The sequence below is a fragment of the Giraffa tippelskirchi genome, chromosome 2 (genome assembly GCF_054371585.1).
Source record: "Giraffa tippelskirchi isolate mGirTip1 chromosome 2, T2T-mGirTip1v1.2.pri, whole genome shotgun sequence".
Taxonomy (NCBI): Eukaryota; Metazoa; Chordata; class Mammalia; order Artiodactyla; family Giraffidae; genus Giraffa; species Giraffa tippelskirchi.
The window spans coordinates 23589892-23612490 of record NC_137276.1 but is presented as its reverse complement, the minus strand read 5'-3'; the positions used below and the strand labels follow the sequence as shown (position 1 = coordinate 23612490).

Below are 22599 nucleotides of genomic sequence, written 5' to 3'. Positions count from 1 at the left end.
GGGGTATGGGGTCCATTGAAGATTTTGTAAGGAGTCAGTGGCAAAGAAGAGGGTGGTCCCCAGCCAGCTGGCTGGGTGTAGGGCATTCAGCACTGCTCAGATACAGCAGAATATGGAACGTTACAACCAGTTCAGAGGAGCAGGAAGCAGGGTCAAGTCTCCTGAGGCAGCTGCTGCTTAGCTCCAGTAGGAAGCTGCCAACTGAATCCATCAAGAAGGCATGGTTTCTCTCCATGAAACACTAGGCTGTCCCTTGGGGCCCAAGGATTTGTCACAGGCTCAGCTCACATCTTGCCTCTAGGGAGCCCAATCCTGAGGTTCTGTAGTCAGGTGGACCATGACCTGTAACACCCCATCTAATTGTACAATGTGGTCCTCAGGGGAAAGAAATCCCAGCTGAGCCCTCCAGGCAATCAGTCTAAAAGTCCTAAAAACATAGCCCAGATTACCCTGGATGTCTTATTTCTATATAATATATTTTACCAGGAACATTCCATTTGGGGCTGCAATTCTGAACTTGTTCCACATTTGCAACAACCCTGCTGGGGGAAAAAAAAAAATCTCTTTTCTAATCACTAGGCTGTGTTTCCAGTGACACTGTCACTTTCCAAGTATTCACAATCTAAAATCTCTTTTTATCTCCTCTTTGCTACCAGCTCCCAAACCTAAGGAAGTTTTTAACAGTCTAGGTCTCCTGATGCTCAAATATCTTCTTTCTTACTCTGTGCCTTGGCAGAGTTGTGTAATTTTTTTTTCTTTTGGTTTCTTCTTCCTTTTTTCGTTTTCTTCTCCTCACTCTACTGCCTGTTTTCTAAAGCTCAGATTTAAACTACATTAAATAATAGGATTAAAGAGGGAGGAAGGCCAAAAGACTCTTGGGTACCATATATCTATATCTCCTTCATTGATTTTTCCTCAGTCTTAATGAGCCTAGTGATTCTGTTAACTGTGGGGTCAACTGGTGCACATGAACTTCAGAAGGTGGCTATTATAACAAATTTTTTTCAGTGTGACTGTCAATGGCAAGGAAAGGCTTCTACTAAAGTCCACATACGAAACTCAAACATCTGTCCATGGTATGTCTGCCTGAAATAAAGATAACACCCTCCACAACACAAGTATTAAGCACCCACCATGTGTCAAGTATGGCTCTTGAGCTAACTCTTTGGGGTGACTAGAAAGAGTGCCATGGTCCCTATGCTTGTGGAGCTCACAGTGAGCGGGGGGAGGAGATAGACTAGCAAGTCAACAGATGCACGTGCTGATTTCAGAGTGAGAAAGATCCTGAATGAAAAAACACTGGACCAAGTGCAATTTCAGAGGATGCTCAAGGAAGCTCCTGAGATGAAGGTTCTCAAACAAGGATCTGAATGCCAAGCAAAAGTCATACTAGAAGAAGGACATTTTAAGAGATACACTATAATGGCAGATACAGAGCCTAAACCATAAAAGAGTACGGTGAGCTAATGGTATGGAAAGGCGTGATCTCCTCCCTCGCCATGGCCAATGTATAAGGAAAGAGAGAGTCTGGAGACCAGGCAGGAGAAATGGACAGGGGCCAGACCATGTGGAATCTTGCAGGCAACAGTCAAGTATCTGAATTTCATTCCATCTGAATTGGAAAGTCATTAGATGGTTAAGTAAAGGAGGGACATGGTCTGGATTTTTAAAGTTCAAGTTGACACCTTTATGTAAAATTTTAGAAAAGAACAATCTAATCTCTCATGAAAGAAAGCAAATCAGAGGTTGTCTAGGGCCAAGGGTGTGGGTACTGACTGTGAAGAGGCACAGAGCAATGTTTTAGAGTGATTAAAATGTTGTATCTTGACTGTGGTAACCGTTACATGGGTCTATACATTTGTCAAGAGTTATCACTAAACTCTTAAAATGCTTTTATGTATGCATATTTCAACTCAATGAAGTTAGATTTAAGGGAAAACAAAAAAAGGTTGCATTGGCTGCTATGGTGAGATGAAGTTGCCAGGTAGAGACAGGAGGAGCAGCTGTCACTGTAGGGGAAGGGAGGAATGATGATGCTTGTATTAGGATGGTCCCAGTGGAGATGGGGATGTAAGCTGATATGGCATTTATAATTCAGAGGCACTGCAGTTAGACTTCTAACTCTGGGCTGGGGGAGGAGCAAGGGATGTCTAAGTGCTTTGTGTAAGAGGCATTTCTAATGGTCCATTTATGATGCCAGAGCACCCAGGAAAGCCTCTTTAGGTGATACAGTTGACTCTTTCTCATGGGAATTCAGTCATCAACATGCATGATGGGATGGAAGACAGCATTAAGGCACTTGTACATCTCCTGCATCTTTGGCTACATCTGAATGAGGAAGGTGGGCATGTTTTTAAAATGCTATTTGCCTTATAGCTAGCCAATGGGAATCTGCTGTATGACGCAGGGAACTCAAACTGGTGCTCTGTAATAACCTAGAGGGGTGGGAATGGGCGGGAGGTGTGAGGGAAATTCAAGAGGGAGGGGACATAATGTACACCTATGGTTAATTCATGTTGATGTGTGACAGGAATCAAACCAATATTGTAAACCAATCATCAATCAATTAAAAATAAATTAAAAAAAAAATGTTATATGCCTTGCATAGAGTAGGGATTCAGTACATAACTGTTACATTCACTTACTCTGTAACCAGATTTGTATACTGAGTAACAACTGGCTTTTTCCCCCTGTAAGTTGCCAGTAATAAGGATAGAAGCTGAGTTGGAGGCTGAATTTCAGACTCTTTTCCCTGATACATGATGACAACTGTGATATCCTCTGCAGCTAATAAGGTCAAGCTATGGCTTGGGAGGGTGACCCGCCTACAGCTGTAGAAGACGAACCTGCAAAGTGACCGCTCAGATTTCATGGGACAGAAGGAAGCATGCTCAGTGCGCATAACATTAAATAAAGCTGGGATTGTTTGGTGGGTGTGAATAATTGGTATATATCAAGCCCTTCTTACTAAAACCAAGAGGTCTCTCCTCTAGCTTTACAGACTGCTCTCTCCCTTTTATGAATTTAAATGAAACTTTGGATTTGTTTTCTAGAAATTAGCATTTAATGATATGTTATTTTACAATTAACCCCTGCCTCCCCGCCTTCATTCACTCAGTATCAAATTCATGTGTCAAGTACAGGGCAGGTATCATAAATACTAAGAAAACTAGGATGTGACCTTATAATCAATCACTCACTAATCTATTCTCTCTCAAGTAGACAGAAAACTCCTTGAAGGCAAGACACATTTGTGATCCCTCTCTTGGGCACCATAATCAAATACAAAAATAATTTGATCTGACCTACTTACTACCCTAATGTTAGACAAGTTTTTAAATGCCATATTTCAAAGTAGGGGCCAAAAAATTGTTTTTAAGGGTCAGATAATAAATATCTCATTGATGGACCACACAGTTTCTGCCATGGCTACTCAGTTCAGCCACTGTAGAGCAAAAGCACCCATAGACAATATATAGGTGGATAATCATGACTATGTTCCAATAAAATTTTATTTAAAAAACAAGCAGTGGGCTAGATTTGCCCCACAGACCATAGTTTATCAATACCAGCTTTATATAATGGCATAAATGAATGGAACGTATTATAAAGAGTACTGATTAAGGATTTAAATCAGTGGTCCTTACCTTTGTTTGAGGCATACATTTCTCTGAAAATATGAATAAGCATGTCCACTGGAAAATACACTTACACAATTCTGCATTCAGTCCATCAACTTTACAGCTGAATGTATGTGTCATTAGATTCTTAACAGGTTATTCATGGGAAAGTAAGGGTATCTTTTCCCCCTACAAACGGAAACTATCATACTCTCCTTTAAACTACAATATGTGGTCCTCATCAGAAACTGGACAGCAACTGAACATCCTTGGAAATAAGCAAGAAACTTACTTGTGTATTCTTATAGCTTTGGTCCATCACAAGTGGCAAAGCTGGGAGTTTCTACAACCGCCTTCACACCCTTCCCCATCCGCTCCTGTTCATCAGTTGAGCAAGAAGCCCCGGGACCATGTGCATCTGCTTATTGACCTCCATCTCCAGCCCTCACTATGTGGGGCATTTCACCCCCATACGAAGACTCACCAGTAAGCAGTGCACAGGGTCCCCCCTTAGGTCTGTGTCTGGAGCCTGCAGCAAACGCCAGTCTCTGCCTTTGTTGTATGTGATGAAAGTCTTCACTTGGTTGTCAATCTTCTTGTTAGCCAAGAACATTCCCTTTATCCCTGCTACCTGGGAAAAATTGACACGGCTGAAAAATACATCAATTTGGGAAGAAGTATAATTATTTTACTTAAAAAAAAAAACAAACAGACTATCAAATTCAACTGGGAGCACTTGTCTTGAAGGAAAGAGAGTAAGGGCTGTGCTTATTACGACTCCCTGGGCTGTGGGAGACAATGCAAGAGCCCCATGCCCCCTATGGTAGGGGGGGCCCAATGCAAGTTTGACAGTCTTCTTATCTCCTCTAAGGTAGGTTGACAGTAGCTTACAGCTGCCTAGAGATAAACTCTGATGCTGCTGGCTCTATGCTTAGCAAATGATAAGCAAATAGGGAGTATAATACTTTGGCCACCTGATATGAAGCACTGGCTCACCAGAAAAGACCCTAATGCTTGGAAAGATTGAAGGCAAAAGGAGAAGCAGACGGCAAAGGATAAGATGGTTAGAAAGCATCACCAACTCAATGGACTTGAATTTGAGCAAACTCCAGGAGATACTGGAGGACAGAGGAGCCTGGCGTGCTATAGTCCATGGGATCGCCAAGAGTCGGACAAGACTTAGCGACTTAACAGCAACTACTTTTACTTTATTTTAGGCAAGCACTCATAGTCTTAAATACTTTATCTCATTTAATTATTGCAACAGTCCTTTTGGGTAAATATCACTTACTCTATTTCACAAATGAGGAAACTGAGGCTCATTCAGGTAAAGTGAGTTGCTCAGGATCACAACATCTAATGTCATATAGATGGTAAGTGGTAGACCAAGGATTTTAACCCAGAGCGCTGTGGCTTCACAGCCCCTGCCCTTAATGACAAAATCACTGTACTATCTACAGCCTTGGGCAATTAAAAGAGGTCAGTGAAAACTCTGGATCCAATGATTATCACTTTTTTTTCTGTAAAAGATCTATTAAACTACCAAAATACATTAAGCAAAAGAGAACAGCTTTTAAACATGAACAAATAGTGGTTTTCCTAAACTGTCAAACAATTCCTCCTCAATTTCTGTAATACTATTAATCCTACCATAAACAGCTCTTATTAATTATTTGGCTCTGCAAATATGATTGCCTTCCCTCTCTCTTAAGTCTTAGGAAAGAGGTAATGATAAAGAAGTTGCCAAAACTGTGCAGGAACAAATCATTAATTGTGTGTCATATTTTTCATGTGTTTTAGAATTAAACATATTTACACATAATTGACTCTGCTGCTGCTAAGTCGCTTCAGTTGTGTCCGACTCTGTGCGACCCCATAGACGGCAGCCCACCAGGCTCCCCGTCTCAGGGATTCTCCAGGCAAGAACACTGGAGTGGGTTGCCATTTCCTTCTCCAATGCATGAAAGTGAAAAGTGAAAGTGAAGTCACTCAGTCGTGTCCGACTCTTCACGACCCCATGGACTGCAGCCTACCAGGCTCCTCTGTCTGTGGGATTCTCCAGGCAAGAGTATTGGAGTGGGTTGCCATTGCCTTCTCCGATAACTGACTCTACTTGAAATTATGACAATCCAGGAAAACTTGGTAGTGAGAAAAGGGTCTGAAATGTGTTGACAGGTGCATTCCAACAGTCTGCAAAGGTCATCTCATTTACTCCTCACAATGAGGGAATAGAAACTTAGATTAAGTGGCTTTCTGGAGCACAGAGAGTAAGTAAATAAACTAGGAAGCATATCTGAACCCATTTAACTTAACTCAGGTCCTTTATATTATAATATGAAAAATTTAAGCAGAAGGATGAAACCATGGTATCAGTCCTTGCCATGTACAAAATACTAAACCCAGTCCTTTTTAGGTAAAACCTCCAATATTCGCTATAAGCCTGCATAGCACCTATCATCCTGATTCTAGAGATGAGGAAACTGAGGCATAAATGAAATCTAATTACTGAGGGTAACAAAGACTTGGGGTTCACACCCAAATCTGTTAGACTTCCAACATTCTTTCAGCAAATACAGCTCTGACTTTGTCAATTCAGAGGTTGGGCTTCAATCAATAGAACACGCACGTTTTGCCTTTGCTTTTGACACAGTCAAACCTCATTAGTTCATACCTGCTGTTTTGGCATCTGGGATAATTTAGAGTTTAGCCAACTTTGTACTCTTTTGCAACAACAAGTTTGTTAAGCAAATAAATGGTATAAATGAGTTGCTGAGGGGAATACTTTGAGCTACTTAGGAAAACAAGCTTTATTTGGGGCCTGTCACAGTAGCCAGAACACTTTTTTACACACTGTGGATCCTCCACTAATGTGGAAGACGTAAATTTCCAGGAATACTCTACCTCTTAACAATGGTATGTTAATTGCAAATAACGTTTGTTTATTCACTACATCTGCTCCATAAGGATTACCCACCAGGGAAGCCCATATTGGTCTTGCATATATTGGAGAGGCTGTTAACATATTTAAATGACACTATACTGCCAATTCTTTAAAGCTTTGATTTCATAAATCAGAATTTTCCCACAGTTGTACCTGTCTTCCCTCCACAGCAGTACTAAACATGGACAATGCAACACTCTAGAAGTTTATAGGACACAGAGAAAGAAAAAAACATTATCTATTCCAATAGTTCCCTTGCCATTTCCCACCCCGTCCATTTCCCGCCCCATTCCTCTTTTGGCCCAGGTGCCAGAGCAGGGCTACGCGTGTTTGGAAGCTGGTGCATTTGATTTGCAGAAGCAGATGACTTTATTGGCCCCCGATCGTCTTGCTTTATCAAATGCCTCTAGAGCTTTGTAATTCATCTCTGGCAAGCTGGCCTTCAGGTTTATCTTGAGGAGTAAAAACTTAGCAAAGCCAAGGGAATGTATCACAATAAAGGATAGAGCTGAAGAAGGTCTGCTTACTTTCCTCTGGTGGCCAAGGCACTTAATCCAGGAAAATCCCATTTGGAGTGTATTTTTATTTTATTTATTTAGGCTTCTTTGGCTTGGTCTGCAAAGATGGTCACCCTTGCTTGCTTTTAGGTTTTTGTGCCACTCATGGTTCCTTTTCCCTGAGCCTGAAGACCTCACCTGCCTGTCTCAGTGCATGCCTGTTATGAGGTCTCATTATGTTTCTAGAACTTCTACCCTCTTACTGTGGACTCTGGATACCAAGGGAGCAGTATTAGTACCCAAAATGTGGAATATGTGTGTATGTGTGTGTGTATATGTGTGTACATGTATGTATATATATATTAATATGTGTGTGTGTGTTTAAGGTCTAGGTTTCTGTTGAGGATGAGGGGACATATTTCTGTTTCCAGACAACTCCCTCTGCATCCATACCATGAGCCCATTTGTGCACTGGGGTGGGCTGTGGTGGGATGATGGGGCAGGTTGCGAGGTGGAGGCTGGGCTGGTATTCCCACTGGAAGCATGCCTTCACATAGTCACAGAGGTCAGGAAGATACACCTATGGTGATGGCACATCCCACTGCTGGCAGTCTGCCTCCCTCCAGGGAAGAGCTGCTATTATCTCTTCTGCCTGTCTCAATTCTGCACAAAGATGCTGAGTATGTTGAGAAGCCACTTTTATTTCTTTGTCATATGGGGGGATATGATACCAAAAGTTTCAAAGTTAATTAGTAATTATTTCTTATTCTCTAACATCCTACAAGCCAAAAATACCATGTTGATGAGATTTTTCAACATGAAGTGTCAGAGTTCAAACCTCAAGACAACGCAAAGCACTGACCTCAGGATGACAGCCTCAAAGTGCCACTTTACTTCTCTTCTCTTCCTTTGTTTGACCACGTCGGCTACCCCCACTCCCTGGGACAGCATCCCAATGCTGATCTCTCCCTACCCACCCTTCAAGACCCAGGTAAGTAAGTCTTTACCAGAAACCAGAACCTCTCTTTTAATCCTGACTGTCCCCAACTCTTCTTCTCTGTCCTTCAACATGTCTCTCACACAGATGGTATCTACCTCTTGGCTCTCAACAACCATGTAAGCTTCTCAAGGGCACCGGTCTTCCTGGAAATATGTCTGGTACTCCTCAAACTTCTTACCACATGTGAATTCTTCCTAGCTTCTCCTGTCATCTCTCACATCATCATGTCTCACTCAGGTATAATTTCTGGATCACCATTCAATCCACCATATTCTCTCATTGAAATTAATAATTGAAAGCCACTTTATACAAGAAGTGCTCCTTTTGTTTTTAGTGAAATAGGTAGTAAGAATTCTGTGTTAGAAGAGAGAACAAATTCATAGTGCCCCAAATTGATGAAATACTTAAGAAATGTCAGACATGACATGAAAGGCTTTTTGCAAGCAAGTGCACATCCATCTCTCCATACAGTGTAAGTGGTGGACTCATTGCATCCTCATTCCACACATGTAAGAACCAAAGTCTGGATGGGGCCAATCCCTCTAAGGTCATTCCCCAAAGCACCTTAGGAATGGACTTCACATCAGTGTGTCTAACTTCAGAACCCGAGAACCTAACCCTTTGGCAATGCTAGTTCTTCAAACTTCTCTCTCATCCTGAGAGAAATGTTATATGTAGATATTACAGGAAACTGCTTTATATTCATTCTTCTGTACATGTACTCAGTAGTTGTTCAATTAATATTTTTAATATTCATCACTTATGCATTCTAAGTACCGGGAAAATAGCACCTAGAATGTCTAAGGAAGTATATATTCACTCTGCAGATGTTTTTTGAGAGTCAGAATATGCCAGGTACTGGGATTTATAGATTTCTTTGGTGATTTAAAGAAAGAACTCCAGATATCTCCTTTGTTTCTTAATATTCATCCCTAGAAGGTGCTCTTCTACCCTAAATCTTTCATACATTACACATGGTGGCCATGTTGGAAAGATTCCTGCACAGGAATTTCTGCTTATTTCTCTGATGCTGACTGGGAGCTGATTCCTCCCACCCTCTCTATCTCAGACTTTAATTATGAATCTGAAATGTCACACTTAGAAGAAAATTTAAAAAATGAATCAACCACAATGGCAGGAAAGAGAACATATTGCCACCATAATGTCTTTGGAGACAGGATATTTTTTGTTCTGAAGAGAGGATACCAGCCAGAGAGACACATACCCAGCAAATGCCTTTGTCATCAGAGAACCCACTGCCAAACAAGACTAAGTATTTTTTCCTTTCCTGTTGTCTTGGTCAGGCAGCACTCACCTACCCAGGGAGAGAATCGCCTTAAATAATTAGAGGGTATATTCTATGTCTTACAATAACTATGTCCTAAATGAGAGAGGAATTTTCTTCCCTACCTCTCATGCGGGATTGTAAGAGGTAGTCTTTTCCCGAGAATCAAGGTGTAGCTACATCATCAGAATTGTGGAGCTTTCTCTTTTAGAGAGAGGTGGTCATAACATACAGAAGACACTATGTGTGTAACACGCACCAGTCACCAGTTACGTCGGTCACACCGCCCTCTGTGCCTCACTCATGCCTGCATACATTCTGTGCATTCTGAATTTGTAGCCAGGTGGCTTCATTCTCAACACAGCCCCTTCTGCTTGGCTGGGGTGAACTGTCATTGTCCATTAAACCAAAGGGCTCGTCATCATCATTAATTAATATCCCCTTCCCAAAGGAGGGAGGATATTGCCCAAAGCTGTCAGACTCCGTATCATCATCCACTCCAGACGGATATACTAGGAACCACATGTCTGAGTGTGGTTTTACACACTCATCACAGCTCTTTTGCTCTGGCCACCATCAGGCCTGCTGTCTTCTGTGACCTGCTCCCACGGTGCCACTGGAGAATTTGTGCTCCTCAGGAATGACTGAATTTTAGAACACTTGTTTCTAGGATTCTCTTGCATGAACACATCCCCCAGGCAAAACTGGGAGTTTCAGGATAACACAGGCTGAATTTGCTTAAACTGCAGGCTCAGGACTTGGTTCAGTAAATGGTGAATAGGTCCAAAGCCATCATCTGCTGATTCTGTTTATGTTGGCTTTTTCCCAGACCATTCTCTTCTTCCCGTCTGATATCTTCTGTAGGTAGGAATAGTCTAATATGATTTCGCTGCTCTCTAATGGGCTTCTATCTTACGGTTACTACTTGGCCACAATCAAATAGAAGCCTGAATGCTGATCTTTCTAGAGACACACAATAGTTTCTAGTTAAAAGACTGCACACTCTAGAATGCAGATCCTAATCCTGACACTTATTAGCTTTGTAATCTTATAAAAAATGATTGCATTTTCTCTGCCTCCATTTACTTATAAACAAGAGTGATGATTACAGTCCCTGTGTCATAAAGTTAATATATAGATTGAATGAGATAATTTAAAAGCTTCTTTATAAAGTGTCTAAATGGTATCCAAAATATTATCTACTTACTGTGATCTTTCATCAACAAAAATCACTACCCAGCATTTTTGCTCTGAGGCCAGCTTTCCTGGCTCATATCTTGACTCTTCATGAATGGGGTCCATGGCAATGGTCACCTCACACTGAGGGGAATTTTCAGTATTTCAATAACTAAACCATGTAAGATAGGGCCCCAACACTTTGTCCGCAACATTTCCCTGTCTCAACACATACATACACATGGTTCTGGTGTAGAGAGAACCGTATTTGTTGTAAGGTTCCAAGGAGAGAGTGAATAAAATGATTATTTTTAATGAGAACTGTGCCTCCCTCTGCATTTCCCACACAGACTCACCAACAATACATATGCCTGATACACAGACTCATCATACAGTCATATGACACAGTTCATGTCTGCTAACATAACTTAAAGAGACCATGAGAATAGCAGGTGATCAGCATGGAGAAGCCAAGAATGCATGTCATCCTCCTCTGTCACCCCCAAAATGTAAGCAGACGTGCATTCTATATATTCTATCTCTGTCACCCCCACCTGGCGTATTGCTTATCTCCCCTCCTTATTAATTCATGTATGGATTTTCTTACTTCTCATTTATCTCTAACCGCTCATCATTCATTGCCATTCTACTGGGAAATTCATGCTGGATGGCTTTCAGTTTCCTGCTAGGCAGAACAATCAGCTTTAAGGAACATTTGTGCCAGGTTCCGTGTCAGCCAATATTCTTTCTATCTAGGTAATCAGCCTATATGGCATTGCTGTTCTGATCACATCGATTTCAAATCAAGTTGCTGGGAACTGCCAGGTTAATAAAACAAAGCCTCTTCTTCCCCCGCCCCAGGATGCAGAACACCTTTACATAATGTAGTCACACCACCGTTCAAAGTGAGGATAATAAGAGCCAGCATCTTCCCTACAGACAGTCAACCGAAAGGAGAGATGCAAAGGGCAACCGTAAAGGTTACCAAACAATGGCTGGCCGTGTTCAGAGTCACTCTGGTTCCTCTTCTCAGTCCCTGCCTGTTAGTAATTTTTGATTTCAGAAAACCATTCATGGAAACAGTTGCAAATAACAGGACATGACAAAGTCATTCTTGTTCAAATCTGTCATCTTTTCCATCATCAAGGGACTAATTAAAATGTTCTCCATTATGGCAGAAAATAAAATTAACCAGAGAAACTATTCCACATGGACTTAAAAAGAGGGAGAAAGTCATCAGGAAGGAAAAACACCACCTGAAAATCAGAAAATGTTTTCGAGAGAGCAGGGACAGATCCGAGGCCAGAGAAGCCAACTGGCTGATTAGTGTGGGACAGCTGAGTAGATTTCATACTCTCAAAACAAGATATTTCCACTGTAAATGCTGGATCAAAGCAAGAAAATGTGTGATATTTCAACAAAACACACTTAAAGTTTAAATGTTTATATGACATTTACAAAAGAGGACCGAAATGTGGCAATTTACATTTGTTTATAAGAAAAGGTTCAGATGGTAAAGAATCTGCCTGCAATGCAGGAGACCCTGGTTCAATCCCTGGTTGGGAAGATCTCCTGGAGAAGGAAATGGCAATGCATTCCAGTATTCTTGCTTGGAAAAGTCCATGGACAGAGTAGCCTGGAGGACTCTAGTCTATGGGGTCACACACTCTGAGAAGAGTCAGACATGACTGAGCATGCATGCACGGCATAAGAAGACAACTTTGGTGATAAAGGATGGCATGTGGCCTTCCTAACTGCAATACAGGAAGAAGTAGAGATCCTGAACAGTGGAAGTATATTGGGCATTTAAATAATATGGGTTGGTTTTAAGATTATAAGGCTAGAGCATTTTTTTCAGGCTTAAACTCATTAGAATGTAATATTGATTATGCTATCTATAATTGGTTGAGTATTGTTGTATTTAAGGTACTGTTCACAGTACTTTAAGAAGATTAGCTTATTCCATCCTCAAAGAAATCCTATCAAGGAGATATTACATTTATTCCTTTATTCTAAACAATGAGACTAAGGCTCAAAAGTTGTTGGATTTATCTCATGGAGATATATATGTGTGGCATGGCCAGGATTTAAATCCAGCCTGCTTGACTCCAAAATTTACACCCTAAATCACAGTTTTATCCAACATGAATTTGAAAGTAAATCACTAGAATATGCAAATGTTTTCCAGAATACATGTTCAGTTTGAGGCTGAGATATATGATACTATATTTATCCGGAACATGGGCAGGAAATGAAGTGGAAGAAATTTGTGACTGCATAAAAAGTTTGCAGGGCATTTTCCTAAATATATACACACAAACTATGTCCTATGCTAGTCTACTGTAATTTCCATTACAAATACTTGAGCTGTGAGTTGTGCTTACAGTTTGCCAACATGCCTTTATACATACAGAGAAGTTTAGATACTAGAAGAAAATTCCCCAAAATATCTAAAGATAAAGGAATATAGAGAGCATTAAAAGAATTCCAATGATAGGTTTAAGTTTCTTAAGTGAAATTGGTTTCTTTCTTTGACATAACTGGATATGATTCCCTTTCTACTCATCACACAAACTACTTATATTCTCTGAGCTTATCCTCAACCAAATGACAGTATCATTGTGACTGAACATATTTAAATCAGTTTTATAACTATTTTTCAATAGAATATAAGTAGATGTTTGCACTTCCTAAATTCCAAATATGTTTTGTAATGGCTCATTATAACCCACTATGAATCCTTCATAGCCCAAGACTGACAAATGGATAAAATCCGTCCCCAAATAGCAGCTTTCTTTTACCTGACTCTACTTTAAATAGCCAGTAAAGTGTTGGTGTTTGTCATGAAAGCTAACTGAGCCAACACGTGACTTTATTTTGAACCTGGTCCTTCTGAGAAAAAAAAAGGGTCAGAGTTCCCTTAAGGAAATCTGGTAAACTCTGCTTTTTTGTTTCTCCTCCTCAGCCCCCTTTAGGAAAAGAAAGACATATGAATCTTATCTCGTATATCGGACCCCTGAGAAGACGACAATCAGCCTGTAGAGGTTATGTAGTCAGAAAGGTCTTCAAGTCCAAGTGAGTGTCTTCCTTTTTTCCCCAATATTTAGCTACAATAATTTTCAAATTTTATTTTATATTGGAGCATAGTTGATTAACAGTGTTGTGTTAATTTCACATGTACAGCAAAGTGATTCAGTTACACATATATGAAGGATAGATTGAGAGCTTGGGATTGACAAGTACCCGCTGCTATATTTAAAATGGGTAACAAACAAGGATCTACTGTATAGCACAGGGAACTCTGCTCAATATTCTGAAAGAACCAAATAGGTAACGCATTTGTCAAGGGAGTGTGTTCTGATGCAAAGACGCTCCCTTAGTTCTTTCTTTAGAGATGTAAGAGAGCACTGCCGGTCACTTCTTTACCCCACCCCTGACATCTATTAGTCCTTTAAGACTATTTTCAAACTTCATACTAGGTCCACTCTTGTTCAAACCTTTTAATTACCTCACTGCTTTCCCAGACATTTTCCAAGTCCTCCGGACTTGGTCAACAAAGAATCCCTCCCAGAGATGTCTTGTGAATTGCAAATTAACCAATACAAATGTTCTGCAATCCCCTCCCTCTTCCAAACAGACCGAGGCCACGTAAGGAGCTAGGCATTAAAATGACTAAGGGAAGGGCCAACCCGTGGCCTTCAACTGCCAGTCAAAGCACCACAGTGGCTGAAGACCACACATGCCTTGTGACATACCTCATAGAGGTCGATCATGACATTGCCCTCAGGGCCTCTGCTGCTCTGGACATTCTCTAAGGCCAGGGTGAAGTAGACTCCACGTGTGTCTGAGATGTAGAGGTTGTACGTGTCATTCTGGTTCCACTCTTGGACTGCTGCGAACACTTGGTTCTCATCAGTGCTGATGACGTGCATGTCCTAAGGAAAGACACAGGCAAGGGGAGAGGAAGAACATTTTATACGTGCCCCTGGCATGTATCCACAGAATGTGAAGATGAGGAACACCAGGACAGGCATGTAGGTAGCGTGAGGGAAGATAGAGATTTTCCTTTTGTGTATCTGTGAAATAATAATTAGTTGTGTGTTAGTCACATATTTCCTTTGTCACTTACAAGGTAAGGTCGTTAGAAAATAAGACCGAGAGATGCTTGGTAGCTCAGTTACAATTTAATTGCCTCATTAGATAATTTGAAGGATAATTTCTCAAATACGTATGACTTTGGAGAATCAGGCATCCTGATAAATTTGCAAAACACAGAGTACATGCTCATAAGGCATATACGGGACAGAACGAGGGACAGAGAGAAAACAGACAAGCTTTGCCTCTCTCAGTGTGGTCCATGGAACAGCAGCATGACCATCACCTGTATGACTGTTAGATACACAGAACCTCAGGCCTCACCTGCCAAATAGAAACCTGTATTTTAATAAGATCCATGGATGGATAATATGCACATCCAAGTTTTGAGAAGCACTTCCCTAAGGCTCAGCAAGCCCTAGAAGTCCCAGAGGAAAAATTGTTTACCTGAGACCCCAGAGTACTAACATTCAGGTTAATGAGCATTTCAGGTCTTAGCTTATCTAAACTTATACCCTGAGAAGTTCAGCAGGCTTCAATAAAGGAGGGAAAAAACACTCTGCATAATTGATGATGTTTTCAGACTCTGGTTGTCCTGGAAGACAGAAACAAGGCAGAGGAAATGAGAGGCAGTGAGCAGAACCCCCTGGGGTGGGGATTCTGAATCCTTTCTCCCCCACTTCTGACCCCAGAGGAGTAGGTGTTCAGGGAGAGACTGACACAGACCAGGGCTTGCTGTCTCAGATGAAGGCCTGCCATCTCCTTCAAGGATGCCAGCTCATTGCTCTCAGCAATCTTTCCCCCTTCACCCAAGGTGGTACATATCGGTATCACTTTAAAAACCAAAAATCAAGATAAAACAAAACAAAAACAAAATTACACATAAGCCTAAAGGTAGAAGAACAACCTGAAAAGATCCTTGGCCTTTGTGTAGCTCAGTGCTCAGATTCTCCAAGAGGAATCATCCATTCTCCTTGAAAGGCTTCAGGAGATCTGTCAGTCTTCCTTGACAACAACTCCAATTCTACCTAACTTCTAAATTTCTCATTGCAACCTCTGCCTGTATTCTCTCAATCAGTCAGTCAGCAATTCAGCTTCAAGTCTGCTTTAGAAACAGAGGAACAAGTTTCATTCCTCTTTAAAGTTGATCATAGTGAACTCACGTGATTCTAGAAGGAAGAAGTCCTTACTCAAAAGGTTTCGTGTTCCTGACCCCTTTTCAGACCTTACTGCCATACTCTAGAGTCTGATTACAATTTTATAGAAATAGTCCAGAGTCAGGAGCTCACCAATGAATCCTGCCCATGGATCCAAGGTGGTCGATAATGCAAAGTGAGGTTTGGTATAAAAGTTGCCCAATGTACCACTTTTCTTAGGTACATTTTCTTTTCTTATGTACATTTCTTCTGGCAAAGGTACCCTGATGTTCTTTCGAAAACATTCTCATCCCTCAGACAAATTTCCCTCTATGCTCAGTCTTTGCTACTTTCTCCCACCCTCAGCACCAGAAGCGATCTTGCAGGCCTAGCATTCAGGGAACAGTGATTGGATTGGCAATGGACATTCCACGCAAGCAAAATCAGTAAGACATGATTCTAGAATGACTGTGAATTACTACAGAGAGAGAGAAATTATATTTTATTGTTAGTTTGTAAGCAGTCAGAATAGAAAATAAAATCTAGATCTATTTGAGACATATCTTGCAGGTAGAGGATAGCCAATTCAGAAAAAGTAGGTTCAAAAGGTAAAGAGAGATGGTTCAAATTCTTTGACACTCTTGGAGTCTCTGAATGTGGATACTTAAGAAGTCTGGTCACCTGTGAACTTGTTAGAGAGGACAGTAAAGAAAAATGATTGAAAGAATGGTCTTTAAATAAACCTAAGTTCAAATCCTAGCTCTAAAATTTACCTGTGTGAACAGAACTTTGTGCCTCAGAATTTCTACCTGCAAACTAGAGATAACAGTATGTCCTTCATGGAGCTGAAAGGATTAAATCAGTTAGTAAGTATTAAGCATTTAACAAACAGTGCCTGGCAACATACATGCTAGCTATTTTTAGTTATATAAACCCTAAATCTCCTTTGTTGATTAAACCAGGTTGATTTGGCCTTTCTGTTCATTACAAATATTAGGGTATTGAAATATTATATATATATATATTTATATATATAATACATATTAATACACTTAATAAAAAAGTGGTTCACAGAATTGAAAGAGACATGTGTACCCCAGTGTTCATCACAGCACTGTTTATAATAGCCAGGACATGGAAGCAACCTAGATGTCCATCAGCAGACGAATGGATAAAGAAGCTGTGGTACATATACATAATGGAATATTACTCAGCCATTAAAAAGAATACATTTGAATCAGTTCTAATGAGGTGGATGAAACTGGAGCCCATTATACAGAGTGAAATAAGCCAGAAAGAAAAACACCAATACAGTATACTAACGTATATATAGGGAATTTGAAAGATGGTAACGATAACCCTATATGCGAGACAGAAAAAGAGACACAGATGCATAGAACAGTCTTTTGGACTCTGTGGGAGAAGGTGAGGGTGGGACGATCTGACAGAATAGCATTGAAACATGTATATTATCATATGTGAAACAGAACACCAGTCCATGTTCGATGCATGAGACAAGTGCTCAGGGCTGGTGCACTGGGATGACCCAGAGGGATGGGATGCGGAGGGAGGTGGGAGGGGGGTTCAGGATGGGGAACACATGTAAACCCATGGCTGATTTATATCAATGTATGGCAAAAAACCACTACAATATTGTAAAGTAATTAGCCTCCAACTAAAATAAATAAATTAATAAAAAAAGAAAAAAAAACAATAACAAACACCTTGTAACCACACACAAAAAAGTGGTTCATCCATGTTTTGTTTTTTTCCTAATGGAAGCAATTAACTGGAAATTAGCCCAAGGGTCGTTTATTCATGGAGGGCCAATGGTTCCCCATTTCCTACAAGACAAAGATCAACATCCTTACCCTAGCATTTAGAACCCTTAAACAGCTACTCCCAATTCATGTTTCCTTCCTTGTCAGTGGGGTGTAGCATTATCCCTGCTGCTGCTGCTAAGTCGCTTCAGTCGTGTCTGACTCTGTGCGACTCCATAGACGGCAGCCCACCAGGCTCCGCCATCCCTGGGATTCTCCAGGCAAGAACACTGGAGTGGGTTGCCATTTCCTTCTCCAATGCATAAAAGTGAAAAGTGAAAGTGAAGTCGCTCAGTCGTGTCCGACTCCTAGCGACCCCATGGACTGCAGCCTACCAGGCTCCTCCGTCCATGGGATTTTCCAGGCAAGAGTATTGGAGTGGGGTGCCATTGCCTTCTCTGCATTATCCCAAAGACACAGAGGTGGGAATTAGTTATGTGATGTTTGGAGTTTGGATTAGTGCTGATATATTTTACTCATTCAAGCTAAAATATTTCAGCACTAACCCAAACATCACATAACTAATTCCTACCTCTGTGTCTTTGGAGTGAATCAGTGCCCTCGTGAACCTCTGAGGTCTGGGCTATAAATAGATGACGTATTAAATAATCTTAGGGGCCAGAGTAAATCATCTATATTATCCCACCCCACTTAAACCTGTCCTTGGTAGATGTGAAAGAGAAAACATGGATGCTTTTAAGTGTTTAAGTCACTTAGAGAACTAGTCACGGAACTATGGCTGATTCATGTTGATGTATGGCAAAAACCAGCACGATATTGTAAAGCAATTATCCTTTAATTAAAAATAAATTAATTAAAAAAAACAGATTAAATGGTCATCACCAGATAAGGGCCAAGGACAGATCTCTTTCTCTAAATATAATCTAATTTTATTGAATAGACTGTTTAAAAATGACAGATGACATTGGTCTTAAATATTTTAATTGAAACCTATGACATATTTAAATGCCATCTTTCCTTTTGTTGCCTACATCCATTTATATCAGGAAAACATGCTATTTCTCCTAAAATGACACTTCATGTTGAAAGCTTATACTGAGACACAAAATTTTAGACCAAGAAGTGAACTCTGAGATCTTTTAGAGCATTTCCCAATGTCTGTTCCATAGGACATCAATATTGTTGGATTTTAATAGCTTTTTTTTTAATGGATCCCTTTGTAAAATGTTTTGATGAATGCAAATTATACAGCTTTCTTGCTCACAGGACATCCTAGAACCTTTAAATACGGCGAGCTTCTGTTAGTCTCCAGACAAGGAGCATGGAATGGAGTTTATTTCTTTTTTTAAACTTTAAATCATAAAACCAAATTTTCATGAAGCATCTCTAAAGGCATTTTATTGAGTAACACATTTGAGAAAATATTATTGTGAATCTAAGCTCTGTATTTTAAAAATGTAAAAAAAAGAAGAACTAAAAAAAACCAGAGAAACTGATAAACCAGCCCAAGGTTCAGAGCAGGTGAGTGACAGATCTAGGTCTGGAATTAGGGTCTCTCGCTGTGAATCAAGCAGCCTTTTCATCACCCACACCCCAGTTCACATCAATCTTCTCCAACACAGACAACTAGATCCATACTAATAATAATATTACCTTGCTTTTATAGAGTATCTGTCCTCCAAAATGCTCAAAGCACTTTCATATGTATTGCCTCATTTATCTCACTTGAGTAGCTCAGAATGAGCTCCAAGTATGTTAAGGGAGGAAAACGGTCACTAGCTCTCCCTGTCTGCTGGGCCTCATGCTCTTAATGGTAACAGCAATATTAAAATCTCCCCACCCCCGCTTTCTGGTCATCTTTGCCATTGTATTATTATTATTTTTTAATACAGCTCAGGTTGACCTCAGTCTTTCCAGAGCTGATACAAAAGAAGGGGATGACTAAAGAAAATCTGAGCATGGAAGTGCTGGCTTTTGTCTCCATTCTTTCAGTGAGCATGGAACTTTGCTCTTTTCCTGCTGCAGCTGCTGCTGCTGCTAAGTCGCTTCAGTCGTGTCTGACTCTGTGCGACCCATTGACCGCAGCCCACCAGGCTCCCCCGTCCCTGGGATTCTCCAGGCAAGAACACTGGAGTGGGTTGCCATTTCCTTCTGCAATGCATGAAAGTGAAAAGTGAAAGTGAAGTCACTCAGTCGTGTCCGACTCTCCGCGACGCTATGGACTGCAGCCTACCAGGCTCCTCCATCCATGGGATTTTCCAGGCAAGAGGACTGGAGTTGGTTGCCATTGCCTTCTCCACCTGCTGCAGCAGGTCTGCTTTAATAGCAGGTCATGAAACATATGCATCTTTGCTATGGATCACTCCATTCAAGCTGAGGCTTCTCTTTGAAGGTGTAATGGGGTTGTAATGAGGCATCTCTTTGCCTTAAACAATAAACTCCCACTTGAACCAAATAATATATTCATTTGCTGTAGTGGCTCCGATTTTTCTGGGAACAAGCTAAATTAATCACTGCATTCTATCCTCAGACATCAGATGAGGCTGAGTAATGGAAAACGCTCATCTGGGGCAGTGGGGTGGGGGTGGGGGGCAGATAGCCAATTCAGGCTCAAAGTAAAACTTCTCTTTCCAGATTGGCATGATACCACTGGGTGTGATTATCCACAGTGATTGGTGTGATGGCTATGAAAAAGCAATGCAAAGTATGCATTCCCTAACACTCCAGCCAAGAGGCCAAAGAGATTTCTTTGATTTTCAACTACCATTTTTGAGGCAACTTAGATCAATGGGACTTTTTCTCTGGATGCTACTCAGTGTATAAAAATCCAGGGGGTGGGCGGTGCTGCTCCCTCTAAGTTATAGAATCTATTAATTTATTTTGAGAGTAGAAGAGTATAATACAAGTAATGCTGGTCTGGGAGTCCAGAGACTTATATTTTAGCCTTGATTCTGCAGCAGGTGGCATTTAGTTTAGCTGAAACTTATTCCACTCACAAAGTATATTCCCAAGAGGAAAGATATGCTGTTTCCTGATTTGGTCCCAATTCCCTCATGCCTCTTGAACAGAAGCATCTCACTGCATTGAGTGTATTCTTGTTTTTAAAGGTGTAAATCTTGCAAGCCAACTACTTCATTTGTCGGTCAATCAAAGTCAGAAACTTATTTCAGTGCTCAAGGGAAAGAAAACAAAACAAATACAACCACCAGCTCTGTTGAACTTACCAAGATAACATGATCATCTCACTCATGGACCTCCCTAACAGATTACCAAGGGAAATGTTAACAACACTAAATTTTTCTTTCACTGACTTTACCCAGTTCCCATCTAAGGCACAGGTCCAATGTTGTTTTTGTCTTTTTGTAAAATAGTTCAAGCTAAATCACGAGTGAGGAGCATTTAAACATATACAGGCACAAGCATACAGTTCTGGGCAATTACCCCTGTTATTAATCTCTTAGCAGCTGAAAATAGTAACTACTAACATGGAAATAGTTTTTTGAAGTTAATAGCATAATTTAATGTGTGTTATTATCTCTAATGGGCTGAGGTTTACAGCTCACCTTTCTCTATGCTAGGGTTAGGGGCAGAGTGATGGCCAAAAAGGAGAATTCTGCCCGGAGAAGCCACTGGCTCTCCTGGGAAAGAAGACCTGCAGTGCCCTTACGCTGTATCTATCACAGGGTCCCTGGGCAGGAAGCTGGTATTGGTCCAAGAGAGCATATTACAAACTCAGGGATAAAAACACAGGACAAAGAGTCATGAAAATACAACTGAAAAGAAGTTCTTGATGCTCCTTGTTAAACCAAAGATTTCAACGCTGAGCTGCATTTAAACCTACGGTCTCCCCTTCTTATAGCCACATACATCTCCCTTGTTTCATGATCAACACACCCACCTATCAGAATGGCTATCATCAAAAAGTCTACAAAGAATTAGCAAGGATACAGAGAAAAGAGAACGCTAGTGTACTGTTGGTGGGAATGTAAATTGGCACAGTCACTGTGAAGAATAGTATGGTGGTTCCTCAAAAAACTAAAAATAGAACTACCATATGATCCAGCAATTTCATTGCTGGGTATATAGTCAAAGAAAACAAAACACTAATTAAAAAAGACAGATAAACCCAAACATATATATATATATATATATATATATATATATATATATATGTAACTACACATATATGTGTGTGTGTATACACATATTTATTCCATTACACAAATCAATATACAATGGAATATTACACAGTCATAAAAGTGAGTGAAATCTTGCCTTTTGTGACAACGAGGATGGACCAAGAGAGAATCATGCTTATGAAATAAGTTAGAGAAAGACACATTCTCTGCTATAGCTTATATGTGGAATCTAAAATATAAGACAAACAAATGTATGTAACAAAAGAGAAGCAGACTCACAGATATAGAGAACAAAATAGTGGTTACCAGTGGGGAAAGGGAATGGTAGAGGGGATAGATAAAGGTATGAGATTAAGAGACATAAACTACTATGTATAAAATAAATAAGGGTATATTATACAGTACAAGAAGATATAGCCATTATTTTGTAATAACTTTAAATGGAGTATTTAAACTAGAAAAAATATTGACTCACTATGTTGTACACCTAAAGCTAATATAATATTGTAAATTAACAATACTTCAATAATTTTTTTTTAAATGAAGACACATTTCAGTGGTTGTTGCTAGAAAAAAAGGCACGATGCATTAACACTTAAAATACATCACTGTGGCAACAAGGCTGCAAATCCACAACTTTGAGCTCCTAAGTAAGTTTACGTCCACTAGGTGGCGCTCCGTATTAACACAGTTCAGCGTTTATGGCGAGAGAGCCCGGGGATGTCAGCTGTTGGGAGTCTCCTGTACGCCTCTATTTTCAAAGGAGTACGTTTTTGGGAAAGTTTAAAAAATTAGCTGTGTCGCTGAACCCTAAAGACAAGTAGTCTCATAAGTTCCATTGGGAGGGAAAACAAAGGTCAGAAGCTGTATCACTGTATCTGTGATACAGTGGCTGTATCGCTTCGTAAATAATAACAACAGATCAGAAT

General features: G+C 40.4%; 1 protein-coding gene across 9 annotated transcripts in view; it reads right to left on the bottom strand.

Moving 5' to 3' along the window:
• The window catches only part of LOC145539476 (VPS10 domain-containing receptor SorCS1), a 580892-nt gene that overhangs the window by 113957 nt on the left and 444336 nt on the right, over positions 1 to 22599 (bottom strand). For 8 of the 9 annotated variants that reach the window (XM_081573556.1, XM_081573559.1, XM_081573557.1 and 5 more), the window contains exons 9-10: positions 14275 to 14454; positions 4105 to 4251 (exon numbers count right to left, since the gene is read on the bottom strand). In XM_081573556.1, the coding sequence (XP_081429682.1) occupies positions 4105 to 4251; positions 14275 to 14454 (327 nt within the window). The remainder of the gene's footprint in view (positions 1 to 4104; positions 4252 to 14274; positions 14455 to 22599) is intronic. The other variant, XM_081573561.1, reaches the window with a different exon arrangement.